Source organism: Xiphias gladius, chromosome 15 (genome assembly GCF_016859285.1).
Source record: "Xiphias gladius isolate SHS-SW01 ecotype Sanya breed wild chromosome 15, ASM1685928v1, whole genome shotgun sequence".
NCBI classification, from domain to species: domain Eukaryota; kingdom Metazoa; phylum Chordata; class Actinopteri; order Istiophoriformes; family Xiphiidae; genus Xiphias; species Xiphias gladius.
The window spans coordinates 16,487,203-16,514,516 of record NC_053414.1 but is presented as its reverse complement, the minus strand read 5'-3'; the positions used below and the strand labels follow the sequence as shown (position 1 = coordinate 16,514,516).

Below are 27,314 nucleotides of genomic sequence, written 5' to 3'. Positions count from 1 at the left end.
TGAAGTACATTCTAAAGAGAATCCATCCACAGCGTAAAGAGATGAGGAGCAACAATGGGGAAAAATAATGAAGTCACAGATTTAAATTAACCCCAAAATAATGAAGTCAACCTGAAATACAAACATATGCTGCACAAAAGGCAAATGTGAATACAATATATCTAATATATCTAAATTCGCTTATGATTTAGTTGAAAATTAAAATCCTCATTATTAGTTGAGATTGTCTCATTATAGCTGCCAAAAATGAAAATGTTTATTTGAAGCTTCTAATGAGTATCATTCAACAAAATTGCACACAGCAGAGAATGAATATGACATTAGCTGTAATAACACATGGATGGTTGTTTGTTGGAAATGTAGAGCTCAGTGCTCTTCGTCCAGCAGTATTATTATCTCTATGATCTAAAATGCTTAATGTTATTTTGGCATTTTGTGATAACCTCTGGATTATTTTTAATTAAGAACTGCCATAATAAATTATATTTTGTGATATAGAAACAATTAATTATGAATCTCAACATAATATCAGATTTTTATGCCCAAGCAAGTACCTCATTTCTAATAACTGCTTTTGTGTGTGTGTGTATGTACGCATGTAGTCGTGCCAGGCAGAGGTCTTCTTCATGGCATCAACTCGTTCGGGCAGCACCACCTCCGACAGTTCAGTGGAGCCTCTCGCCCCTCATGAGCCCAACCTTCCCACATGTGGATTTGTCAACAGCTGCTACTTTGTAAATAACCAACAAGCCCAGTTTTTCTTTGGAAATATCTTTTTACCATACTGCACTATGTATGATGATGTGTACCTTTTTGTAAAAGGCAAGTTGTGTAGCCTCCATGTGGAATTTCAGATGGGAGAATGTGTTTGTCTGATGGCATTGTTTTATTCTGTTGTCCTGAGTGACGGTAGTGGAGGACTGGCTTAAATATGCAACAAAGACAGCATCACCATCAATACTTCAGGCTAGCTTGTGAATACAGGAATGCAAGAACACAGAGTCAATCAATCAATCGGTCAATCATGCAGAATGATGGAGGGAAACAGAGAGAGGAAAGGAGAATCTATAGAAAGGAGCTCGGTGTAGATAAAATATTGATCCAGTGAGAATGGACTGAGGTTGACAGATAGATGTGCCAGAATCTCATTCTGGCACATCTATCTGGAGCGACTGAGCCGCAGAATGCTGGAATATAAGCCAGTGACACGACAGCCAAAATGCCAGACAAACAAACATGGTGGCGTAAAATGTCCTCTAAATTCTCACTATGCAGATTTTATTCACTTTTTAATGCTTCATCTCTTTCTGTCTCTTTCTCATTCTCTCTTTAGCCTCGTTCCACATCTCTGCAGGGTGTGCCTGATCAAGAGTGTCGCTCTCAGCATCACGAAGATGAGGACAAGGTGGGGTACTTTAAAATTTTCCACATCGTGTTCCCTCCCTCAACGGCCACTCAATAGCCCGGAGTCCTTTCTGTGTGTAACTTTGTGTGTGGGGCACAGATAGAAAAAAATGATACCTACAGCATCTGTATGTGTATATTACTGTATGCATGATGTATGTCTACTTGTATCACATACAGTGCCGTCAGTAAGTGTTTCAGCAGCGACACATTTTCATTTGTTTTGGCTCTGTACCTCAGCATATTTGATTTGAAATAAATCATCGACTGTGAGGTTACTGGAGTTCCTAATGCACACAAGGGACAAGCGCCATAAAAAATGTACAACATAACGACAGTTTGTGCGCGTTCATGGACAGAGACAGTTTTTGTGCAAGAAATATTGTGTGGAACATAACAAACACTGAGGCGAATCATGGTTTATCTGTACTGTTACTTCTTTTTTTAGTGGCTTTCTTGCTTGGTCATAGTGATACTCTTATATTTTTCTCATCTCTTTGCTGACTTGGTACGTAAATGGATTAGAATTTTGTCATCAAACTAAAAATTGAAAGTCAGATAAGCAGTGACTCTATCTACTCTTTGTCTGTTTTGTTTATATTATACTAATCAAGAATCAGTAGATTCTCAGTTGTAAGGTGAATGTTCAATAGGAGCAAGAAACATTGAGAAAACATTTTAAAGTCTTGATTGACAGCTTCTCGTTTAAGAAATGTTTTTGCGGGGATGCTCCTTATTGCAACATACACTCAGTGTGGAGTGAGGTAGTTAGCTAACAGCCTTGTTCTGTCTTTCTTCCCTCGCTCCCTTCCCACCCATGACCCCCAATCCTTGACCCACCACTGTGTGTGTGTGTGTGTGTGTGTGTGTGTGTGTGTGTGTGTGTGTGTGTGTGTGTGTGTGTGTGTGTGTGTGTGTGTGTGTGTGTGTGTGTGTGTGTGCCTGTATGTGCCTGTATGTGCGTGCGTGTGTTTGTGTTTTAACACTGTATGTAGAAACAGGTGTGGAGTGATTTTGGCGGAAAGATTGATAGTGAGGTGTGGAAGGCAAGTATAATGCACCAAATGTCAATGAGTCTTGTTCTTGGTCTAACTTCACCCACTCTTTGAGTGTGTGCATTTATGCATTATGTGCTAGAAATTCACTGCCTTGGCAAAAGCATGTGTGGCTGATGCTTCTACATAAATGTAACTGCACCAACCACAGTATTTTGTCATGCCTGATATGTCAAAACAGCTGTTATTTTAACATCTCTGTCATTTGGCTGCAGCAACATACTCAACAGGTTGTTTCTTTCTTTACTTATATGTGGCTAAAATATTTTCATATTTCCTTCCTGCTGGCAAAGATCTGAATGTGTTTGCACACACAAGCCTCTGCAGCATGCCCCATTACACTTATAGTAGCGTCCAAAAGTCTGAGATCATGGGAAAGCAGTCTCAGACTTTTGGACCCCACTGTAAAAACACCAACCCCATTTCTCCATCCAGCCAGGGGATTCCACCCACACTTGGATGCATGCTGGCATATACTGTGTGGGGTCATAAGATTTACATTTGTTTTCTGCCAGGTTTGTGTCCATTTAGCCCCTCTCCCACATGCCCTGTAAACGGTGAATATTATGTCAGTTATACATAGGGGTGTTGTGTTGGAACAGGAGCTGAAGTGATTTTTGTTTAAGATGCTCAGTGAGATGGTTCATGGCCTGGTGAGATTTCTGGACATCTGCCACAGTTCTAGTTTGGGGGGGGGCACCAAGATTCCTGGGAAGACCGTGCAGTTCTTTTGAGAGTTCCAAAAGAACTGTGGGCCTTAATCACAGTAAGAAATTTAATCATAAAGATACTATGGAGTTTTATGTCCTAGTATGAAGTTCCACATCTGAAAATGCCAGATCCCTAGTCACCATCTATGTTGTCAGAAAATTGAACCTAAAAGGCAAACAATACTTGAACATTAACACTGTTAGAAGAATAATCTGAATTTGATATCTGCTTACAATGGTAAAAAAGGTTATTAAAATACACCTGGGTCACTTTGAACTGCATTACCACATAACTATAAAGTAACTAAAAATAAAACCAAGTATTGGAGATGACAAGGCTCTTATCTGACTGGAATTGTAATGTCCTTTGGGATGATGCAAAGATGCTGCCAAAAGTGCTTTACAGACAGTATTAAAAACAAAGGTCAAAAACTAAAATGAAAATACACCATAACAATATGTTAAAAAAAAAAAATCTATAATGTTAGCCAAATTAAAGGCCAAATTAAAAAAATAGACCAGTAGTTTGCATTTCTTACATCCAAGGGGAGGGTTTTCCACAGTTTAGGCCCATAAAAAGAGAAAGCAACCTCGCCAGAATTTCAGTCATTTCAGAAAGACTAAAGTCACTGTCAAAGCCAGACGGTTTTTACAGGTTACATGTGTGACGGGGGCTTTAAGGTGGAAGCCCTTTGACCAAAGATGTCGGAGTTGTTTTTGTGTCATTTTACACTAATGATGTCACCTGTGTGCACCAGGACCTGCAGGCAGCCACAGTGAACCCCGACCCCAGTCTGAAGGAGTTTGAGGGTGCTACGCTTCGCTACGCATCGCTCAAGCTAAGGTAAAATACCTGTGCACACACAAGCACACAGGAAAAACCACACTACCTCTGTGCATCTCTGTGAGCTACCACAGTTGCAATTGTTTTTCCTTTTTGTTTTTCTTGCGATCCACCTACAGTAGCTCTCCCATGCTCTTGGTCTCTCTCCTAGTACTGTCTGGTTAGTCTCTCTAATCTTGTGTTAAATCAGTGTTAGAGTTAAATGAGCTCAGGCAAAGCAGGAAGTTAGTTCATCTACTCAGGAAATGGCTTCATGTACGCTATTAGTGTAATGACTGCCTGTAGCTTCGGTAAATTCTAGCGCAGGACGGGAACCTTGTTAACAAAGCACCTAATGGTTGCAAAGGTAATACTGGCACACTGCTAATCTCATAACTGCATCCTGTATTCCACTTTTCCTAACCTTTTTAGTGTTTTTTTTCAGGAACCGTCCAGCAGTGGAAGAAGAGGAGTCTAGCAGTGTCAACAGCGACCCAGAAACAAAGGTAAGGAGCCTTTTCTTCCGTTTAAATTTAGCTCAAAGCCCGTATGTCTTCGTAATCTGTGGTTTTAGACACAAAGCAATTATGGCATAAATCACATCGTCCTGCAGCTATTCCAGTTTATCTGTTAAGAAAACGTGTGTGTACAGTACTTTTCAAAAAATTTAAAAGGGATTAAAAGTTCAATTTTTTTAATATTTTGGTGTGTCAAACAAGCAACGTTTTGCATTGCGACTTCTTCCTGTTGCCTTTATGTAAAGTGTAAAAAAACTACAAATATGTAAGTGTAGCTGCCACAGTACCTCCATTTGTGAATATCATCTCTTCCAGAATCTATAGTTACTCACTTCAGACTTGAATACATGTTTTATCTAACCCAATTTATAAACACTGTAGAATAGAATCAACTTTCCCAGCAGACATGGCTTTTTGTTTTGAAAAGATGGTGTATGTATGTTTTAGTCTGTTGATGTCCTCATCCTGTTTGTTTATGGCTGGTGTTTATGTAGATCATGGTGGCTGCCTGAGCTCCCCTAAGGGGAGACCGATCGAAACAATGCTGCCCCCCAGCGGCGAGACAGAGAAGTAGAGTTCCACGCTGCACATTGGTGCATTAATTACTGAGGCCTCTTTAGCATTCAAATCTAAGATTCAAAAGAGGCATTTAAACTTTTAATCAAGAATCAGATGCAATAAAACATATTACTCAGTAGAATGTCATGCCCATTCAGCTGATACTGTCGCCAGCTAATGTCAGCCGGAGGTATAAATTCAATTCAGGATTCAACTAATTAAACCCAAAAATAAATGAATAACTTATCTGGCCTGATAAAGAGTCATTTCATTCTGTCACAAACCGCAGCAGATTGCAGGAGGGCTAAAATACATTCCAAGGTGTATGTGTTGTTCCCACAGATGGCTGGATAGATCCAAAGCATTGCAGATTAGAGTTTAAAGCCAACACTCGGCTTGATGACGTGGTGCTGATTTGGCTGTCTAGTGTCTGTTTCCCTCTGTGTGTTTGTCTGGCAGAAGTTCACAATCCTTAGCAACAGTGACATTGTGATGAATACCAGACACAAACACAGACCTACAGTCAGGGCATCTGGTCTGGTAGCACTCTGACACACACATCAATGGCAGCAAACAGCCCACTGCAGTATCAAGATTGGAACAATCCCTTTCTACCTAGTATGGGAGTTAAATACAAAAAAGACCTTATTCAGCAACAATTTTGTATCTGTCGAAGGCTAGCTTACTGACCAGATAACTCCAGGAGACACACAGCTGCCATTCAACTAAACAAACCTTAAATTATTAGAATAAAAACCTTGTACTCCTTATAAAGAAACACACGTTTTTATGATTTGCATGAAATATGATTCCGGCTGCATAGTTTTTGTGTCATGTGGCTGCTACCACCTGCTGGTCTGCATCACTGACACAACTTTCAGAGACTTGTGACAACATGGAGAGAGGCGCTGTTGGACTTTGTGTGTGTGTGTGTGTGTGTGTGTGTGTGTGTGTGTGTGTGTGTGTGTGTGTGTGTGTGTGTGTGTGTGTGTGTGTGTGTGTGTGTGTGTGTGTGTGTGAGAATAAATGAGCCAGACCCTCGTCAGCACTATTCAGCTTAAGTCAGCAGTATGAAACATCTCCACATTGAAGACATCATGTTACTGTATGTCCTGTTGTGAAATGCTTAAAAACTGTGTTTGCGCCATTCTTACCAGTAGGTGGATAGCACTATTGATAGCTATGGATAGCTTTGTCCTACTTCCACTCACACAAGATGAACATACTTCAAGTTATCTGTTTAATACGGACATTTGATCCACATGTGAACAAGTTTTCCTTCGACAAACTATGACACCACTGGTTAGTGTGGTAGTGACTCACTTTGATTCCTGTCTGTCTCTTATGTCTTTGTCTTTCCCTCTCTAACTTTTTTTTTCATCTTGGATCTCTGTGGTCTGCAGAGTACTGTCTGAACAGACTGCTGAAATCAAATGAATACTTGATGAGGACAGATGGATGGCCCTCTCTCCTTCCTTTCTTCTTCTCTACTAACATGCTTTGTTGTCTTCATCTGTTTACCTATCTTTTGGTCTTTGTGGAGTTAAAACTGTTTGGCTTTACCCTCAGAATCTTGCAAGTTCAAAACTGCAAGTGTATTTTAAACACAATCGCATTGCTATTAAAATAACATTAAAAAAACGATCTTTAAGACTTATTAGAGTCTAAAACAAACAGCTACTTGTCAGTGTGCAAAAATGTGATATGTCTATAAGTACTGTGCTGTGTTTGTGACAGTATCATCACTTGTTGTATCTATGTTTCCTTCAGTGTTTTGCAGTGCGCTCTCTGGGATGGGTGGAGATGGCTGAGGAGGACTTGGCTCCTGGAAAGAGCAGTGTTGCCGTCAACAACTGCATCAGACAGCTGTCCTACTGCAAGAATGACATCCGAGACACTGTCGGCATCTGGGGAGAGGTGAGCAGGAGAGTGCAGTCACACAGTATGTTCAAAATAAAAGGGTGACAAGTTTGTAGTTGTTGGAAGTAAAGGATCTGGAGAGGACGGGTGCTTTAAGAAGATGAATAAAAAGTGAGGGCGGAGCAAAGAAAAGAGCAAGAGAAGTTAGCAGGGGCGACAGTCTCCAGAAATCTGTGTCAAGAGATGGAGGGAGGAATGAAGAGAGGAAAGTAGAGCAGTGGTATGAGGTCTTTCCTTCTCTCTGCGGTGGTTGTGTTTAATGTGAAGTGACAGAACAGAGAGAGAGAGCTTCAACCCTCTTTCAATAACCTTTCATCTCCTACACCCTCTTTTTAGGGTTTGATCATTTATTTAGAGGCCTTCAAAGCCGAAGGGGACACACACACACACACACACACACGCATGCGCACGCACACACGCACGTTTACTCACCATGCATGCACACACAGGCATATATACTTTGTAGGCAAGTAAAAGGAAGCACCTAACCTCGACCAGTTTTTTCTAACATCCTGAGCTTCAGGATATAAGGATTGCATGTTTTTGTGATGAGATCTGAAGAATTTATGTGTGTGTGTGCGCGTGTGTGTGTGTGCGCGCGTGTGTGTGTGTGTGTGTGTGCGTGTGTGTGTGTGTGTGTGTGTGTGTGTGTGCGTGTGTGTGTGTGTGTGCGTGTGTGTGTGTGTGTGTGTGTGCTTTCAGGGGAAAGACATGTACCTGGTGCTGGAAAATAATATGTTGAACCTGGTTGACCCCATGGACCGCAGTGTGCTTCACTCTCAGCCAATCGCAAGTATCCGGGTCTGGGGCGTCGGCCGGGACAATGGCAGGTTAGTCTCTGTGGCAACCACGTTACTTATTTCTTCTTTGAAAATGTATAAATCTCCTTTTGTTCCTCTCCATGATTCATTATGATTGTGTATGATGTCGTGATTTCCTCTGAATGTCACCTCTAACATTTCTGTAGCGTTAAGATTACGAAATATTCCAGTGTTATTAACCAATCATCTGGGTCATCACTCATATGGATGTAATATCCTCCTGTAGTTTAGGTTTAAGTTTTTTAATACTCTATTTGAGATATTAGTCACCATTGTAAATGTAGTCATGGATGTATCAAGCGCACACTCAGTAAAAGTCAGTGTAACATTTGAGGGCAGCAGGCGGGTGGTGTGGTGACAGACGGAAGAGAGGAGTTAATGATTGATGATGAAGGGATGCTATTGAAAGATTAATTCCTCAGTACAGAGGAGAGGATTAGAGGGAGAATGGCCTTTATTCTCACCACAAATCCCCACCTGACTTTCACCTCATCTTAGCTCAGCACAGTGGGCTCCACTAAAGACAAAATTTACACAGAGCTTCTATGTTTGATGTTGCTGAATGTAAGACTGTGAAGGATAAAAACTAAGAGCACATGAGCCTCACAAGCCTCTCCCTTGTAAGACAAGGTTAAAATGAAACTCTAAATAAACACAGTGTGGTTGTGCTGCCAGGCAACCAGTAGAGGGCGCTGTGCACTGCTGCTACATGCACGAGAGGGTGCCGAATGTAGGTTACCAGACACAGCCAGGTGAAGTGGACCGAAGTGGTTGGTAGCTGCTGTATAATTGGAGCTGGCACGTGCACGCGCACACGCAATGCCCGCGCGCACACACAGGCGTGACTGCGCGCAGGAGAAGAGGCAGGGGCTAAAAGCTCTTGACATGAGCAGAACTGCAGAATCCTGTTGGCTCAGGGATCTTCCTCTTCTGTCATTCACTCACACGCATGTTCATGCAGCGGTGTATGTTACATTATATTTAAAACTTTCCATCACCCTGTCAGATAAAACGAAGATGTGTTTTCCCGGTGCTTAACCTTTATTTCTACCCTCCACATCTACATATAGCAGGAGAGTGAGAGCAGTGGGAATACCTCGGCTGCAGCAGAGGGAGGATGGGGAGGAGAAGAGATGGTTAGAGGGAGGGAAGAAGAGGGGGTTTTTTTTTTTCTTTTTTTAATGCAGGAGAGAGGGGGATGAAGCTGCCAGAGGGGGAGGTAGTGCTCACAGGGTGTGGAGCAGACAGGTTGAGGAGTGTGTGCACGCATGCCGTTTCACCAGAAATGGATGGTGTGAGTGTCTAAAGACGCTCTTGTACACACAGGATTACCTGCCAAAATAGGAAAACAAAACTGTGTGAGTATATTTAAATACCTTTATCTCACTTTTGGTATCTTGTGCTCTTTTGTTTTATTATAAAGTAGCCGGAAAAGAAAGAGAAACCACAGATAAGAGGGATGAGGCCTCAGTCTGTAGGGGATGTTGCTGAGCAGGTAGTTTGTGGCTTGATTTTTAAAGCTGGTGCGAGGTGTCCGTGTCGCAATTTTACAGGAACTCAGGTGGAATGTAAAAATCAGACGTGTGTGCGTGTGTGTCTGGTTTGTTCGTGATGGGGTGGTTAAATGAGGGTGCTAATGATAAATAAATAATTTGATAAAGGAGTTGTGCTAATCTGAATCTCTAGTGTTTGAAAAAAGGAAAAGTACTTGTTTGTAAAGCTCTAAGCAATGTAAAAAGTTCTTAACAATGAAATGTGCAGCAGTTCAGCACTAGCATGTATTTATAAGATATTTTTTCTTGGTCGTACTCAATGTGCATCCAAAATTCATTCCACAGTTTGTATTCTAAATACAGTAGCTGCATGTAGAAATTTGCCCTGGATTTAACTTATTTATGGGTTGTTGGACTTTTCAGTTTGAAGCTGTTAGAGGAAGGTGGTAGCAGCACCCAGGTTTCAATATAATGGAACTGGAGACCTGGTTGGATCAGGGATTCTCCCTTTATTGCTGTCTCTCTCTGTCACGCGCACTCACCACACACCCGTGCTTAAGACTGGAGTGGTCTCCCCATGTGCCATGAAACTCATTATCGCCATAGACATTACAGATTCAAACAGCAACCTTGACATTTTCAGGGGCGTCTGCATGATGATAAAATTATGACTGACTTTTATCTTCCCCCCTCATCTTGGTGTTTTATTCTGCCCTTGTCTTTACGCTTTTATCTTTATCATGTACATTGTTGCACTTCACTTCCAATTTCCTCCCTCAGTATTTCACGTTTCTCTTATTATATTCCTTACTCTTCTCACTCCCCCTTCCAGTAACTTATTTTTTAAATGACCTTTAGGAAACATAAACCATCAGCAGCCAATTAAAGCTCTTTACGCCCAACCAGAGTATCTTTCTGTTCCACATAAAATTACCTGCAGTGCTGATTTGACCCGTGCTACAGCCCTTCAACCCACATGAACACATACATATGGAGATGGTATAAGAAATGAATATCAAGGTTAATTCTCTATGTATGTCAGTGCGTCTGTTTGTCACTTTTCTATGTCCCGCAGTAGGGGGTTAGTACAATGCATTTTTTTCCTCTTTTCTTCTACTAACTTTCTGCCTTTCCTCCTTTTGCTTCCTTGGACGCAGAGAGAGGTAAACACATTCTTTCCTTTCATCCCCGACCCTCCTTCAGTACCTCTCCATCATCTCTGTCATCCTTTATTGTTTAATTTCCTCCACTTTTCATTTTTTCTTGTCTTCAAAGTGGCTCTTGATGTACAGTACCACTGTGTACACTCGCTTTGAGACGTAGGAAATGAAGGTGACCTCCTCTGTCCATTTTTGTCTACAAGCAATTTTTTTAAGTTTACACACACATACACATACAAATAGGAATCTTTTGTGGAGAGTTTCCCTGAGGGTCTGGGATCAGAAATCTTGTTAACTCTCAGGCCGGTGTTTCCTATTGCATGACATATTGAAGCCCACATCTTGAAGTAAGTTATTTAGACTGGTTTTATTTGTCTTTTTGAATGATGTAAATCCTGTGTGTGTGTGCGCGTGCTGTACTGGTTTAATTTGATGCAGCTCTATTTCTTCTTTACAGTCTTATACGTCTTCATTCCAGCCCTCTTTTGACTCTCCTACATCTAGTCATTCCTTCTATTCAGTGAAGTTAAATTGTTTTTGGCTCCAGTGGGCCCAGGGGAAAGTTCTTCCCTGCTGTCACTCTATTCAGCCCCCTCGTGCTTCATGCTGCTCTATTGATCCCAGAGGTCCATCAACCTGTGTGTGTGTGTGTGTGTGTGTGTGTGTGTGTGTGTGTGTGTGTGTTCGTGTGTGTGTGTGTGTGTGTGTGTGTGTGTGTGTGTCCTGTATTCATCAGAGTGATAAAGGTCAGTTCATCTTTCATGACATCACCAAGAGCTGTCAGTCTCAAAACTGGACACACACTCACATACATATACACACATCAAGCATACACAAAACTACTGCATCATTTATCTTTCCTTGCTCCAAGTAGTACCGAAACTAGTCTCACAAACCCTCCTCTCATCTTCATCCCCCTTGTGTTTTCCTCTTTCCCAGGGACTTTGCATATGTGGCGAGGGATAAAAACACCAGGATCCTGAAATGTCATGTGTTCCGCTGTGACACGCCGGCCAAAGCTATCGCCACCAGCCTGCATGAGATCTGCTCCCGGGTGAGTGGTTCAGGCTGGAGGAGGGTGCGGACATGAGGCCAAGTTTGGATTTGGCTATTTAGGATCAGTTGAAGTGTCTTGCTGGAAAGATGTTTCTCCTATCACTAAATAGAGAGGACTGGGAGACAAGAAAATTGTACATATGGTCATTATCCCAATTCATTTTACAAAAAACTGAACTGAAAACTGTCAAAATAAAGAAAGTGGTAACCACTTCCAAAACAAAATGCCTAGCCTCAAAAATACTTGTATTGTTTTATAATATTCCACAGTCTAGGCACACATTTTAATCTTAGGACAGAGTATCCGCAGACCCCGGAAAACAGAAAACAAGATTAAACTCACCTAAATTTCTTCCAAAACACAGTTATCAGGGAGCTTTGCCTGCACTGCATGTCCACTCATATATGAATAAAGATTAATGCAAACAGGATTAATATAACTGTATTCAAACCATGTTTTTATTGTGTCTGCTTTCTTCACTGAACTCACTCGGAATTTATGGACTTTAATTTTGCCCCAGTAAAACACATCTATAGCTTTAGAATTTTAATTTAATGTTGGAAAAGAGCTTTGATAAAGATGTTTGCTTTATTTATGTAGACTCATAATTTGTTGTTGAATTCAAATCTAAGTAGCGTGTTTGTTCTTGAAATGTCATTTGTTAGAGAGAGGAGGAGCCAGACAACCTTCATGCTGATACTAACTGCCCCACATTTTACAGTCAACGTATATTATAGAACCTCACATCTGTGTAATAAAGACTTGTCACACAAAAAAGGATAAATAAGGAAAAGCAGAGAATTGGCCACAGCAGAGGTTGCTGAGATGCAGATTTGCCTTGACAAATTCTCTGATTGAGGACATGTATAATTTATGTTTGGTGTTTCTCTGTGTGTGTGTGTTTTTTGGTAGTGGTGTGTGTGTGTGTGTGTGTGTGTGTGTGTGTGTGTGTGTGTGTGTGTGTGTGAGCGTGAGCGTGAGCGTGAGCGTGAGCGTGAGAATGATTTTTCCTGTTTTCATCTGTCTGGTTCTGTGTTTGCATGTATGTGTTTCTCCTTGTTCGAAGCACTGCAGGAAAAGCATTTACCCTGCTTTTGGAAGAGAAGTGTGACCTTAATGTGTGTGAATGAGTGTGTGTGTGCATGTGTGTGCTCCCCAGGTGAAATGGGTAGACATTATGACAGTTTCTGGGGTGAAGCTGCTCTAGGTTTTCCTCAGCTCTCTTTGTGACTCTTTCTTCTTCTTTTCCTCCCTCATCCTCTTGCACTCGCATTTTTCTCTTTGTCTCCTCACCCTCCTCCTCTTTCTCTCTGCCACGGTATAACAATTCTGCCCTGTTTTTACGCGCCATGTCCTCATATTTCTGTATCTGCTTTTGCTCTGCTCCCTCTCTCCCTCTCCCTCTCTCTCTCTCTCCTCCAGATAATGACAGAGCGAAAGAATGCCAAAGCAATGGCAGGAGGCTCGCTCCAAGACAGGATGCAGGCAGGACTAGATCTCCCTTTACAAGGTAGGCTTCACACATACAGTAGCCCGGGCAGTGTGTGAGTGTGAGAGTGAATGCAATAAGTGACACGCATCCACTTCTGTGGCACGCTTATGCTTTCAAACTGGTCATTTGCAAGAACACAGAATCTAAAAAAACGAGCTATGTCGACATCACATTGTCCAAAATCAACACAGGTTAGGAAAAGGAGCATGAAGGCAGTTTGATAAATACTGTATGGGCCCGCATGTAAGACAGTATTTTTTTCTGCAAATTAAGTTTGAAAAAGTGTGGATTGTCTTATATTTGAAGACTGCACACTTATGTGTTCACAACATCAGATACTCCTTTTGAATGGAGAGAGTACCAGTGCAACACAGTCCTCTACAGAGAGTGTTACATTATGGGCCTTAATGTTGCTAGGCTAACAAGTGTTTCAAGTCTGTTTATAGTGAGCCTTTCAGAGTCAGTCACCCGATAGAGTGTTTCTTTAGCCCAGTTTAACTTGCAGGAGTTTCTGAACACTCGTGTAACGTGTTTTGCTGCCACAGGGGAAAAAAAGTCATCACAACTGAAAACCAGTTTATAGCCGTCTCTCAACATCTTTACTGCACAAGTGGACCAGGGAGAAAATCTGTCAAACAGCCAAGAATTACGGCTGTCACAGATGAGCTCAAAAAGACTGAAGTCTGAAAAATGCTGTCGGAGGAAATGTTTTTGACCACTTCAAGAGCCTGTCGGGAGTGAGTGCGAGTATGAGAGTGATATAGGAAGATTGCACATTTGAAATCCTGCATTGTTTACATCCATATTTACTTGCTTGTAGTCTTCTTATTCGTTGCCTTTTACACATTGCTGCTCTTCGTTGTGCATTACCGCTGCCAACTGTCAATCGGTGAAACCTGCGGCAGGAACGTGCGCCCCGTTGCCCGCATGATCATGTACGTCCACGTGCACAGTACAATCAAAAAAAGGACCCACGCGTAGAAACATTGCTTCATAGCTCTACTTGTGGTCAAAAACTCCTTTAACGGGTACCATTAATGGTTGTTTGCAGTTTACAGAGGAGTTGATGGTCCAGGGCACCAGTATAATGTGCTGGTGTTATCTGACTTTTATATGATCAAAATTTACAGAGTAGACAGGGAATGTGTTCCTCAAATGTTTGAATAACCAGACAGATGTAAGCAGCCAAGGGATGTTGCTGACAATAGGACAAATTTTCTTGTACTTTCAGGAGACAGTGTAGAAGAGCAGTGGTGGAGTCGTAGCTCACTTACACACACATATCTGTAAACAAATGGCTGTTTTATAAGAAAACAAAGAAAAAAAAAAGGACTGGTTCTCTCATTCAGTCATAAACATGATAACAAGTCATTTCTGTTACCGCTCACTGTTTTCTCTCTCTTGTCAGCTCTCTCCCTGTCACTCTGTCAGTGAAAAATGATTTGCTGTGCTGCACTGTATCATTTATATACAAGCATGCAATTGGACAAGTCGAAAAAAAAAAAAAAAAGCAGCCTCGTTATATAAAAGGACAACATGCCGTATTTAACAAATAGGTAAGATGGAACTTTAGGATAAAGGTCAATGTTTATTCTTATGAGCACCTATTAAATGTGTGCGCTGCTTCTCCCCAGCAGAGTTCCCCACACCAAAGACAGAGCTGGTTCAGAAGTTTCAGGTGCTCTACCTTGGGATGATGCCTGTGGCCCGACCAATAGGTTGGTTTGACACGCAAACTGCACTCATGCACAGTGTAATGACATGCAACGTACATGATGTAGGTTGATGCCGAGTGTTTGATTTCAAGTATGTTTTTCGATTTAAATGTTTATATTTTCTTTGGTTTGTTTTTAACATCCTCTGGTCCAGGTATGGACATACTGAATGGAGCTATAGACAGTCTAATTGGGTCTTCCAACAAAGATGACTGGACTCCAGTAGCTCTCAACGTGGCAGATGCTACTGTCACCATAAGCAAAGACAAGGTCAGACACACAGCCGCTGCTCGCCAGTTTTCTTAAAGCTGAGATTCATTCGTTCCTGTTCATTGTTGCCCTCTGCGTTACTGAAAGGTAGTTAATAGGATGTACAGGTAACAACGAAGATGGCAGAGAATGAGAGAGTGTCTCATCCCTGCTGTTTAGCAAATACATTTTGGCACAACTTAGTTCACTATTGCTCAAAATGTGAAACAAATATTTAACTGGTAAAAGGCCTATGATAAAGACTATGAATTTATTACAGGGCTGTAACTTCTGGTTAGGGATGTAATGTAACTTTGTATGATGTCAGATAAGGACAAGGAGACTTGCAACAACAACACAACCATTTATTTCTGTTGTCAGCCATCACAACAACTTTTTCTGTTGGTGTTGCTCTTTTCTGTTCATTTTCAACGTGTTAAGCTACAAAAAATGGTGGAAAACATGTTGCTTGTGCTCCGGATTGAACAGACTTTATTGACATTGTCAACCAGATAGGTAGCAAGCTGCTACCCAGCATAATGAGACTGAACTGCACTTCACAGACATTAACTCCACTCAGGTTAAATCTGCATGTAAAGTCTCAACAATGTTCGACCATGCAGATGACATGAAATTACTCTTTTCCCCCTTTCTTTTAAAAAAGTTATGGGCTTTAGTTTTAACAAAAGACTCTTAAAAGCCAGCTGCTCTAGTGAACCTGTTTAATAGGAGGCTGCAGTTTTACGGGGTAGCTCCCCTGTAAGAATGTGTCTAACTATTTGAATGCCTATATGTGCAGTGTTTGATGATTGTACTATTCCTCATCTATGTTTCTTTTTGTTTCCATGTAAATGTATGTAATATACACGTCTGTGATGCTGTGGCTAATCTCACATGCCAACGTGTCTGACCAGGACGAAGAGGAAGTGCTGGTGGAGTGTCGTGTGCGTTTCCTGTCTTTTATGGGCGTTGGGCATGACGTGCACACATTTGCCTTCATCATGGACGCTGGCGGGCATCGTTTTGACTGTCACGTCTTCTGGTGTGAGCCCAACGCTGGGAGTGTGTCCGAGGCTGTGCAGGCAGCTTGTATGGTGAGTCGCTGAGCTGAAAACACGACTCAAATACTCTGAGCCAACTCTCACTAGGTTAGTTAAGAAATAAAGCAATCTCCCACTCTGCACACAGATGCAGGCTTGAATTTTGAATTACAGTCGTGTAATCTGTTGATTGTGGGAAATGGTGTGTGGATAATTGTAACATAACCGTGAACGGTAATTCAAGTAGGACTTTGTATAAAGTGAACATAGTAGTCTCTAAACTGCAGTAGGATTAGAAAGAACTGTACTGCAAATAAGTAAACGTCATGTACATTCATTCCCTGAAGGAAAACATTGAGTTTCAAAGCTGTTTTCATGGTAAGGAGAAGAAAACAAAGGGTTTTAGGGCTTGTCGCACATAAAACACAAGAAGGCAAACAAATTACGTTGTATATACATAACCTGATTATAACCCGTTGGTCTAATGCAAAGGGTTTCCTTCATTCCTGGCAGGCGTAGACATTCAGAGCCTCTCTTTCTGTGAGCGAATCTCCTTGTCTGTAGTTTAGTTTGGGTTTAGTTTTTCAATCTTGACAGATGGGTGTTTTACCAACCCATATGCTCTATTCAGGTTGTAATGCGACCCTCCGTCAAAGCATAATTGGTGTGAAACATGCATCATCAAATCAAGAGAAGCCACCTGAAGTTAAAATATAGTGCTTTCAGCACTTGTCTCTGAAAGAGGACGACCTTGCAAGTTTAAAGTTAATTTTTAAAGTATTTTAGATTGTATTACATGTTGTTTAGTGCTTTGCAAGTCACATGTACATTCAATCATTAGCCAGAACCCATAATACCTTTACAGTGTTTTTATTTTATCATTATAATGTCCATGATCACTGGCCAGAATGCCCTCTGTGGTGTTTCTGCTATAATGCAGCCTATTAGTGGAGGTTCCTCATCTTCCTTGTCTCTGCTGTGTCCTAGTCTCAAGATCATTCGACTGCTGGCCGGGCTATTGATCACACATCAGAACTTTGGATATAGGGACACAACCATTCACACACACACACACACACACACACACACACACATACACGCACACACAAAAACTGATTCACAGTGACAAGAATCAGCAGTCATTACTATTGATCACAGCTAGCAGTCTGCACCAGTCCAGCTTTCCCTTTCCCAAACACACACACACACACACACTCCACAGTTGTACACTGAGCAGCAGTAACTCTCTATTATTTACACTGTTCCTCTCTCTCCTGCCCTTCCTCCTTCCCTCTCTCTCTCAGCTGCGGTACCAGAAGTGTTTGGTAGCTCGACCCCCCTCCCAGAAGGCCTGTGGTTCGTCGCCCCCCGGTGACTCGGTGTCCCGTCGGGTCTCGACGAGCGTGAAGCGAGGCGTCCTGTCTCTCATCGACACCCTCAAACAGAAGAGACCCGTCACCGAGTTGCCACAGTAACCACAGTGAAGCACTACCAACTCCCTGCCACATCCGCAGTCACCATGGTAACTAGTCGCATCAATACCAAAACCTGTAGCCACCACAGACCCCAGTAACCACTGAAACACAGCAAAGCCCTAGGGTCTGGGAAACCCTGTCACGATTCCTTGGCTTTTGTGGAGCAGATTGGAATTTCACCTCAAGAGTTTTATCAGCTCTCGAGCAGAAATTCAAGTCCATTTCCTCAAAACAACTAAGATGAATGAAAACTCTAAGCCCGCGTCGAGAAGGAACCACCACCGGAAACATCTGAAAGATGATCGTAACGGTGTTGATGTACATAGAAGTAACTCTCATCCCCCTCAGCACAGAGAAGGAGTGAGGAGAAGAGAGCAAAAATTGAAGAAGTAGGCAGTGCTCCTTCAAGCACGGCACGTATGATGAGCGAGCTCACTGCTGCCCAAACTGCTGATCTCTCCATGCTCTTATTGTATTTGTGTCTGTGCCTGTGCTGCCCGCATGACCTTGCACACCTGGCCCATCCCCCTGTCATTCACCCGGTTGTCCGTTAGTCTGTAGTGGCTTTTCCCCCCTCTGTCCCTCTTTCTAATAATCCTCAGTAGACTGTAACGTAAAACTAAGTAAGTGGAAGGAAGGAATCATCAAAGCCATAGTGTCTGATTTTCATATCAGTAAGTAATGAACAAAAGAAGGGAGCTGCTACAGACTAAAGAGATTTGGCCATTAGTCTACACACTCACCTGTTCAACTGATCCTGCATGAACTTTTTATAGAAAAGTGAATCGTTCTAGACAATATCAATACACTGCTGCTGCTTTCAGAGACTGAAAGGGTGAGAAATCAGAAGCCACATAGTTTATTCTGTCTTCTTAGCTCCTTGTTTCTCGTCGACTGTGCAAGAATCAGCCTGGAGGGTCTAAACGAGTGGTGACATTTCACCCGAAAAACATCCTACACATTCTTTCAGTTTACGTCTCGTTTTTATTCTTGTGTTATCCCTCGGAAAATAACAGACGATAGCCATAATGGAGGAAGAGGCGCAGGGACGGGCCGAGTTACCCCTCTCTCCCCTGCTCCCAACACAGGGGACATCAGCAATGCTGCCGCTGCTCATTGATACACATGCTGTAGGAAATTTGACTATAAATCCCACCTCAGTATCAGTCCTCAGAGACTGCAGGTCCACTAATAAAATGGGACTGGTGGCATAAGGAAGCCTGGAGGAAGAAAAAGAAGACTTGAGGAATGTGTTTTTATACCTGAATATGGTTGTGATGATTTTGTCTGAACTGTGAGGAGGTGAGAAGGAGAGAGGGATTATCTTCATATTATCTTCAGCCTTGACCGTTTGAGAAGAAAGCCAACAGAGAGACATGTTGACTCAGACCACGAGGACTTTCCTGGGCTGCTATCTATCTGTCTCCAGGGTTCTGTTCACTTGAATGCGCCTTCTGTTTTTTTCATTGCCCACTTACTGTACGTCTGCTTTCATCAGTGCCATAAGATCACATGCTTTTGCTCTGTTTTGTTTTTTGTTTTTGTTTTTCTCACACAAATCTCAATTATTCACTTCCAGCTCCTTATTATCACATATCTGACAGGTTTGGATGTATGGTAATAACTAGTGTAGAGCTTATTGTAACTACAATCATCAACACTCGTTTTCTCCCCAGACAGTTCTCTTAGACGTACAGGCAGGTAGATGCTGAACATCTGACCCCGCCTGTCAAGCTTTGGATTTCTCTACATGCAAAAAAAACGGTGCGGATAGGGCGGTAATGATAGAAACACTCGGTATCTGAAAGATTTGGAAGGCGGTGTCTTTTTTTGTTGCCTTCCCAAAATCAAAATCACAAAAGCAAAGTTGTAAGGATTGGAGTACAGCACGTGCTTATATGCTATAACGTAAACGTCAAACAGCATGCCAAGCTAACTAGCTTCATACCTACAGTAGTTATTTAGCATTATTTCGAGAGGCAAGGAGCCTGTCGTTTGGTAGAAACACTTACCGTTACTCTAGAGGTATTCCCAGAATCCCCAAAGACTTTTTTAACCATCTGGACGAAAAACTCTTCCACCTGCTGAATGATAAAAAAAAGCTTCTTTACCTGTTTACGAATCAAAACAAAGATGGCAGCCAGCCAACTACCTGGGTTAGAGGAGTCCTTGGGGATTCTGAAAATACTGTCAGCACAGTACGTTGTTAAACCACTTTCTGGGTTAATTATCTTTTAGAGAAACCAGTTGTTACCTCTGTGACCTGAAGGTACATAATGCTAAAGCATGAGAGGCACACCAACTATATTACTTGTTGGGGTTACAGATTATGTTAGAAAAATATCCGCTCATCCGGAACATCCATCCTGTACGAGCCACAATGATAGTACATCAGAGTGTAGAGTAATGATCCAGGCTCTGTCCTGCTGTTTATTTAATTTGGGAAATTTATACTCCAGCATAATTAGTTATATAGTGTTACATTTGCCAAACCCATCAGTTATTCCAGCTATTTTCTTGTAAATGTTAAGCATGTTTGAGCATATGAACTTTAAAGCCTAAATCTACCCACTGCCTTGCTCTCCAAGTATGATTTTCTATAGGTAGTATCCAAACCATCCAAGGGTTATGTTAGAATAACGTTTTAATTTCATTTTTCATTTGTAATACTCTTAATACTTGATCTAACTCGCTCTACATGACAATATACAAACAAAGCTGCTCTTTTATTTCCATGCAAGTGACATTATCATCAGCTGGTGAGGATACTGACTTTGTGCCTGGGACATGCAGCTCTCTGTCTTTTAGCAGAATCTTGTTTATTAGCCATCAAGTGTATATTCAAGACCCCTTTTTGCAAGGATCTAGTTTAAAAATGAGTCAGCTTGCGACATTAAACAGTCCATTGTAGACAGTTTTTAGACTAGCTGATAACAGCCGATTAAATCTGCTAGTTTAATCTGCAACTGTTGCCATTTCAGCCGACAAAATCCACAGTCGGTGGTTAGAAATGAGAAGCTGCTTTTGTTTTTGTCTGTGTGAAATCAAAGAGCCGTTGTTTCACATACAGGTTATCATTGTAACCTGTATATGTGCAGCGTGAGAAAGGAAAGCTTGACAGGCGTAGCAACAGGGCCAGGACTTAGTGAATGGTCAGGTAGTTCCAGCTGAAGGTGTGTCTTGCTTGTCGTCTGTGTTAATATTAAACTCCACATTTAACATGCAAACGAAGGAACTTGGAGTGTACTTGAGACTTTGTTGAGAAAACTCAGCCATGTCACCTTCTTTTGTCACAAAGGTTGTTGAAATGTGAATGAGATGACTAAAAGTTGTTGTGTACATAATATCCATTTAATGTAACATTCGGCATTAATCATTGTTATAAGCTATCTTTTCATTTTTGAATGTCTTTAGTTTTCTATTATTTTCTTGAAATGAAATGCCTTTTTTGAGAACTCACCAAATGGCCAAAGTGTAAAATACTGATATACATTGTTGTAGATAAGGAAAATACGAGAGCAAATAATGAAAACGGGAGAGGCGATTGGAAATGTTCACACTTGTCAATTAAGTTGATACTGAATTTAACTGAGCAATTATCTATGCATTCTTTTGATCTTGAGAAATGGAAAGTCGTAAAAAGCCTTGCATGCCCTTGGACGGTTGAAAGAGCAACTGTATGTACTGAACAGAAATATTTTTTATTTTATTTATTCTATTTTATAAAGGTATATACTGATTTTATTAGTTGGGGCAAGTAAAGTCTCTTGACTCAGTGTCGTTGTCTCAGTCCCTGGTAAACTCACAATGCTACAACAAGCTCCGCTTTGCAGAAAAAGGCAGATAAAGGAATATATCTTCACCTTGTACAGTGCCCTGAGAGCTGGAGGTCCACTGCTGGTCAGACCAGTGAAGTGGAGGAGGAGGAGGAGGAGGAGGAGGAGGAAGACGACGAAGGTGATTTTTAACAGCAGTGGACCCCCAGTTGCTCTGTCAAGCTCACACACATAAACAACAACAAACACACACACACACACTCCATTTCCCACAGATGGATGTGCTGGCTTCCGTTTGCTGCTCACTGATTTGTACACTTTATCAATGTAACCAATTGTGAGAATAAACAGCATAATAAAATACACCACTTGGCTTTTGGTATTTTTATTCAGTCGTCTTTTTTGATCAATTGTTTGGTCCGGTTTAGTCCCAGCGGTTTTTGGCTTGTGACCATTCAAAACACAAGCTGTGCGCAGTTCAACCAGAGAGGGATTTTTTTTCCTATTAGATGATTTCATTCGAAGAATCTTTGGTGGCTTTACGAGCTAAAAGTAAACACTATAATCACAGGAAGAAAGCAAGAATTCAATTTATTATTATTTATTTAAGTTATTAGAGTGGGGACGGGGGCTTAAAGACCCTCCCAGGCATTAATGTTTTCTTTGGGCACTCCCTTGACTAAGAAAAATTCCATAACCCTCCCCCCAATAAACAGTGTCATATAAAAGTACCACTTAACTGATAAAAATTGACTGTACCATTAGTAGCTAAAAGTCCCTTCTATTTCATAATATCATATCATATACTATAATATATACTTTTACAGTAAGTATCAAAAGGGAGGAATTAATTAAAGTAGTAATCGGGGGGGGGGGACTACCCTCCCTACAGCAGCACATAAAGTACGAACCACCTCCACCTTTTCTGACCCCCAGCCTCCCCTTTAATAATTCATGTACAGTCGCTAACTGTTAAACATTTAACAGCACCTAATTTACAATTAGGAAACAGAAGTGCTTCAAAATTTCATACTTGAGTTCGTTTGTCAGTGTTACCTGCGTAATGACTTGCTATGATAACCTAGTTATTAGAATTGTCGAGCTTCTTTTGATCAGCTAATCAATTAATTGATTGATTGACTGCCTCAGATCTAAATCATGCATGTGCATTTCTGTGCAGTACAAAGTCATAAACCTGGGTTTAGGGGTTTGCCTTAACCAGAGATGAAGAAATGAGTATAACACCGAAATTTTCAAGTTTTTATCTTCATCATCTTTATGACCTGCCATTTTATGATGTAAAATTACATTTAAATACATTTTAGTACACAGTATTCAGCCGATCAAAAATGCCTTTATGCCTCTCTGAAACTTTAAATACAATATTTTATTTTTATTTTTTTAATAATTTAAAGTAATTTACTATGGAGCACTTTAATGTATGATCACAGTGACTGTAGAGTCAGAATATGCCTATAATTTAACTGACCACAACATCAGTGAGTCTAATCCCCACATCTCTGTAATCCTGGCAGACAGACTGAGGATGAGGATGCAGACATGTTGGCACGCTGACAGTGGGAGGTCTGGGACAGAGGGTGGGAGGGAGAACTGCCACTCCCACTGCGTAGCGAGCAAGAGGACGGGGAGGAAATGGGTGGAAGGACAGAAACTGCAGTCGTCAACGCTTCCCCTGGTCTGACCACCGCTCCTCGGGCCCTAAACAGGCTTGCTGGTTCAGATGCATCCTTTAGTGTCTTCTCTGCTCTTTGAGGCTGTGTTTTTTGTCTCTGCGCTTGCTTGGAGGCTGCAGGGGGAGTAGGTGGAGCAGGACGAGCAGGTGAGGGATGTTTTCCAGCAGGCAAAGGTGTGCTAAAGACAGTCTGTTGTGATCTAACCATTGGATTGTCACTTAGCTTGTGCGCAATAGCTGTGATCGGGGACAAGTGGTTAGATGGTTTTGCAGAGGACATTAATGTCAGCGTGAGACGGGGTATTTGTCTTTGTTTACTTTTTGTCAGATGCCTCTTGGGACGTGAGTGGTTGACTTTTCTCTTCGTTGGTTTCTTCTTGTGGGTTTTCGGGTGATGCTTGGAGACAGCGGGAGCACTGTTGGTTTGTTGTCGTCGCTTGAGCTTTCGCTTAAGCCCTCTAAACCCCGTCCTCTTCTTTTCTTTCTCCCCCCCTTCATCTTCCTTCGTTTTGTACTCCTCTTCCTCCTTACTACCCTTTACGTCTCTCCCACCTTTCTCCTCTTCGTGCCCTGAAGGTGTGTCTGGACCTTGTCCATTTACATGCTCCCTTCCTGTCTGCCTCTCTTGGCTGGAGGGGGATGGGGGTTTACTGGTGGCTGAAGCGCCACGAGTCTTCCTGCTTTTCCCCTTTTTACCAGTTTTTGACTGTTCAGGAATTATTCCACCCAGGAGGCCCTTCGCTGCCGCCCTTGCCAGCACATCCTGGACTGTTTCTACCTTCGTGGGATCGGCCTGAAAAAGCAAGGACAGTTTAAGATTTGATGTGAAGATGCAACACATTAAAACCGCAGGTCTCCAGGGTAACTTAGCAGCAAGGAGATCTATGCAACAAAACACGGCGCTGTAGAAATGCGGTCATAAAGTCACCCTGCAGAGGAGGAGGAAAAGGAGGCGTGTAGAGGAGGGATCACGGGGGGTTTGGTGGCTTGTATATATCCACAGAGCAGAGTGTGGGATATAATTTGAAAGGCAACACAATAGCTATCATCCCAAGCCACTTATCGCTTCTCCCTCTCTCCCTATGTAAGACTTTATAGCCGTGCTACCAGCTCCGTGAGTCTGTAGGTATGCCGCATTCATGCAATGTTGACACAATGGGAAGAACACGAAAAACACCCGTTATTCCAACTTTGCTTTGTGTTCGCGCATCATTCCAAGGTGGCAAGCTCTAGCGCTAACCATGTAGCCACACCAGACAGAAAGACTAAATTAGTTTATTTTGTTGTGTTATGTATTTGTAAATCCAGATACAAACAATCAGTGTGGCTCCTACAAAGACAGCTGAGTGGACGGAATAAAAGCTTATATCAGATTTTGCCAGAACTGCCGGTGGTGATGCATTCATCCTAAAGGGACATGAATGTCTGCACCAAATGTCATGGCAATTCATTAATAGTTGTCATTTCACTCAAAACCGAAATGTCAGCAGGCTTCATCCTGTGGGGACCATAAATGTCTGTACAAAATTTCCAGTCCAATCTTTTCCACCCAATAGTGGTCAAGGTATTTCAGCCTGGACCACAGTGTTGGAGCGACATCAGCATCCATAGAGTCCTGCTAGTAGCCGGGATAAAAAAAACTGAAGAGGAGGGAACGCCATACTTGTCCATATGTTTTACAAGGGGGATCAATGTGAATATTGAGATGGACTGATTCAGGGCACAAACAAGCTGTAGCCAACAGTCCCTTTAACACCAAACAGTCACAAATGTTGCTCTATGTGTACATATGCACAAGAAATGGTGCCCTCATCCAAAGTTAGATTTAAACAGAGTAGCCGTCTCCTGTAAGCCCCCCCCTGGGTCCGTCTATCTGTCAGTCTGAATCTTCATGTGCTATCTTCTCTAATGAAAGACAGTGCTTTAAATCCTGCAAATGCATTTTTCATTCACTCCTCTATGTTTAACCTGCCTGGTTTTTCGTTGCCTTACTTTGACAGTATTTTGAGCTTTGAGTCATTTGCAAGCCTCAAAACTTTTATTATGCTGCCAAAAAGAGAGTTTGTTCTAAAATGTGGAAGACTACAGAGTACACTAGAGAGAGGCATGAATAAGAGCAGCCTGTCAGACGAATTGATAGGATAAAATATTTCATTTTTTCAGTGCTTTTTAGGCAGATGGATCCTGTTTCTACTGAAGATGTCTGTTTTCTTGTGACTTTGATTTTTTTGAGACGCTAGCAGCAAGGCTGTCGGGTCGGCCGCTCGGTATCTTAAATTTCCCACACACATTTATGGCCTCCGCATGATGAACTACTCACTTTGAGTGATGCCTGGTGTTGACTTTCCATCTAGTGCCACCAACAGGTCAAAATTGAGTTTGTCCAGTACTCTGGTTTATAACCAAATACCTGCAAAGCTAATGACGTTCCCATCAGCCTCATTTCTTACTTTAATACCACTAAGTCATTTGTAAGCCTAAAATTTTAATTATGCTAACAAAGATAAAGTTTTTAATGAAATTTGGAAGACATACAGAACCTTATAACAGAGTGAGCTATGGAGAATGGAAGCCTTTCACAGATTTTGGACATATAGCTTCCAGATGTCTGTTTCCTTGTGCCCTTCTTAGCTTTTGGAAAGACAGCTTTCAAGGTGACTTCTTGCTGCCTTTGCCCTTTTCTTTCTGTCTCGCCATGCTGCCATGTATCTATTTCCGATCCCTTCGTCCACAAGCTGAGTTTTGACCAGTGGAGCCACTCATCTGAGCAGCGGTGAATCCCCTCAGTGGGTCTGAATCTGCAGCCGCAGCTCTGATGTGATTTGATTCACTTAGAGAGTGAATGTCGATCTAATTAAACATGAGCATCGGATTTTAAATTACTACACTGCCACTGAAAAGGTGAGCAGGATCTGCCCTTGTACATATTTGTGTGTGTGTACTGGAAAGATATAAACATACACACACGGGCATAGTCCCTTCTCTGCACCATTTTTTCCAAGCTGCAGTGGATCAAAGGAGCAGCATCTCATTCCATTCTGCTGTATTTTTCTTCTTTTTATGAGTTTAGCAAGATGGAAGAAAGAGCAGGGGGCAAATAGATGGCGCAACGAAGTGATGCAACAAGACTGGAGGGGCGGAGGGAGGGCTGGAAGAACGAGAATTATCCATTCATCTTCGCTCTGAAGTACTGAAATGTTTCAGCGGCTTGGGCATATTTCATCTTTAACTTGTCTCTTTTTAATGGAGTATTGGAATAATGCTGCAGTGTTTCAGGGAGCAATAGTGTGTGTGTGTGTGTGTGTGTGTGTGTGTGCAGACAAGCAGGGCCGACCGACCTCCCAGCAGACAGACAGTAAAAGAGTGCAGCCTCAGCACTACTGGAAGGTCTCATCGCAAAGCAATCACACACAGCGCTCAAACACACACACACACACACACACACACCACCAAATCTCTGCTCCCCCTCAATCTCCACGTCTCATACTTTCTCTCCTCTGCTCTCTCACCTGTCGGGACAGTCTGGCTATAAAGCAGCCATTGGTGAACTGAGATGGTTCGAGCCTGAAGAACTTGGAGTTGGTTGCATCTCCTGACTGGGAGTCAACAGGGAAAACTGGACCGTTCACTCTGAGAGAGGAGCACAGCAGCAGGTGAGAGGTGCAGAGCATCTACAACTCAAAGAAAAGTTGTTAAAAAAGATGCTTTGTACCATCTTAACATTAATTCATTGTCACATTAATTCAGAGAAGTTTAACTGTAAATGAATAGAAGTATTACACACGAGAATTGACAGTTTCAGGAAATTACACCAAGGTACCAAAAAAATTTAAAACTTATCAATAAATCTACCTCATGTTACACCATTAATATTTAGTTTTTGAGTCTTTTCAGGCAGGTGAGAGAACTTTTGTTAGTCATAAACAGAGGCACAGTTCCTGATAAATCTACAAACAGTTTTTAGCCATGCTAACATCATATATCAAAGGTAGGCAATGTCGGTCTGTCAGCCCAACACTTTGGTCCGGAGTGATATATCTAAACAACTACCGGATGGTTTCAGATGAGATCTTAGTACAGATATCCATGTTCCCCAGAGGATAAATCCTACAGACTCTGGTGATCCCCTGACATCCTCTAGCCCCACCATGAGGTTGAAATTTTTGTTTCTTAGTGAAATTTCTCAACAACTGTTGGATGGATTTCCATGAAATTCGGTTCTGATATCACACGATGAGGGTCAAGTTTTCCTTTATCCTGTGAAATATGTCTACATTTATTTGAGGGATTGGTACACACTTTGCTACAGACATTCACAGGCCCCCCAGGCTTAACTGTAATAGCTTTAGTGATCC

General features: G+C 41.9%; 2 protein-coding genes across 16 annotated transcripts in view; one reads left to right on the top strand and one right to left on the bottom strand.

Moving 5' to 3' along the window:
- apbb2b (amyloid beta (A4) precursor protein-binding, family B, member 2b) overlaps nt 1-21,614 on the top strand; it is a 52,517-nt gene extending 30,903 nt beyond the window's left edge. For 6 of the 15 annotated variants that reach the window (XM_040145519.1, XM_040145506.1, XM_040145507.1 and 3 more), the window contains 13 exons: nt 603-734; nt 1,334-1,405; nt 2,400-2,450; nt 3,928-4,013; nt 4,438-4,498; nt 6,839-6,985; nt 7,691-7,818; nt 11,402-11,516; nt 12,942-13,029; nt 14,646-14,729; nt 14,875-14,996; nt 15,890-16,069; nt 17,320-21,614. In XM_040145519.1, the coding sequence (XP_040001453.1) occupies nt 603-734; nt 1,334-1,405; nt 2,400-2,450; nt 3,928-4,013; nt 4,438-4,498; nt 6,839-6,985; nt 7,691-7,818; nt 11,402-11,516; nt 12,942-13,029; nt 14,646-14,729; nt 14,875-14,996; nt 15,890-16,069; nt 17,320-17,490 (1,437 nt within the window). In that variant the 3' untranslated portion in view covers nt 17,491-21,614. The remainder of the gene's footprint in view (nt 1-602; nt 735-1,333; nt 1,406-2,399; nt 2,451-3,927; nt 4,014-4,437; nt 4,499-6,838; nt 6,986-7,690; nt 7,819-11,401; nt 11,517-12,941; nt 13,030-14,645; nt 14,730-14,874; nt 14,997-15,889; nt 16,070-17,319) is intronic. The other 9 variants (XM_040145523.1, XM_040145517.1, XM_040145521.1 and 6 more) reach the window with 7 other exon arrangements.
- Nucleotides 21,615-22,771: 1,157 nt separating this feature from the next.
- The window catches only part of LOC120800620 (putative methyltransferase NSUN7), a 31,572-nt gene continuing 27,029 nt past the window's right edge, over nt 22,772-27,314 (bottom strand). Inside the window, exons 12-14 of the mRNA XM_040146851.1 lie at nt 26,469-26,589; nt 23,278-23,752; nt 22,772-23,196 (exon numbers count right to left, since the gene is read on the bottom strand). Of these exons, the coding sequence (XP_040002785.1) occupies nt 22,772-23,196; nt 23,278-23,752; nt 26,469-26,589 (1,021 nt within the window). The remainder of the gene's footprint in view (nt 23,197-23,277; nt 23,753-26,468; nt 26,590-27,314) is intronic.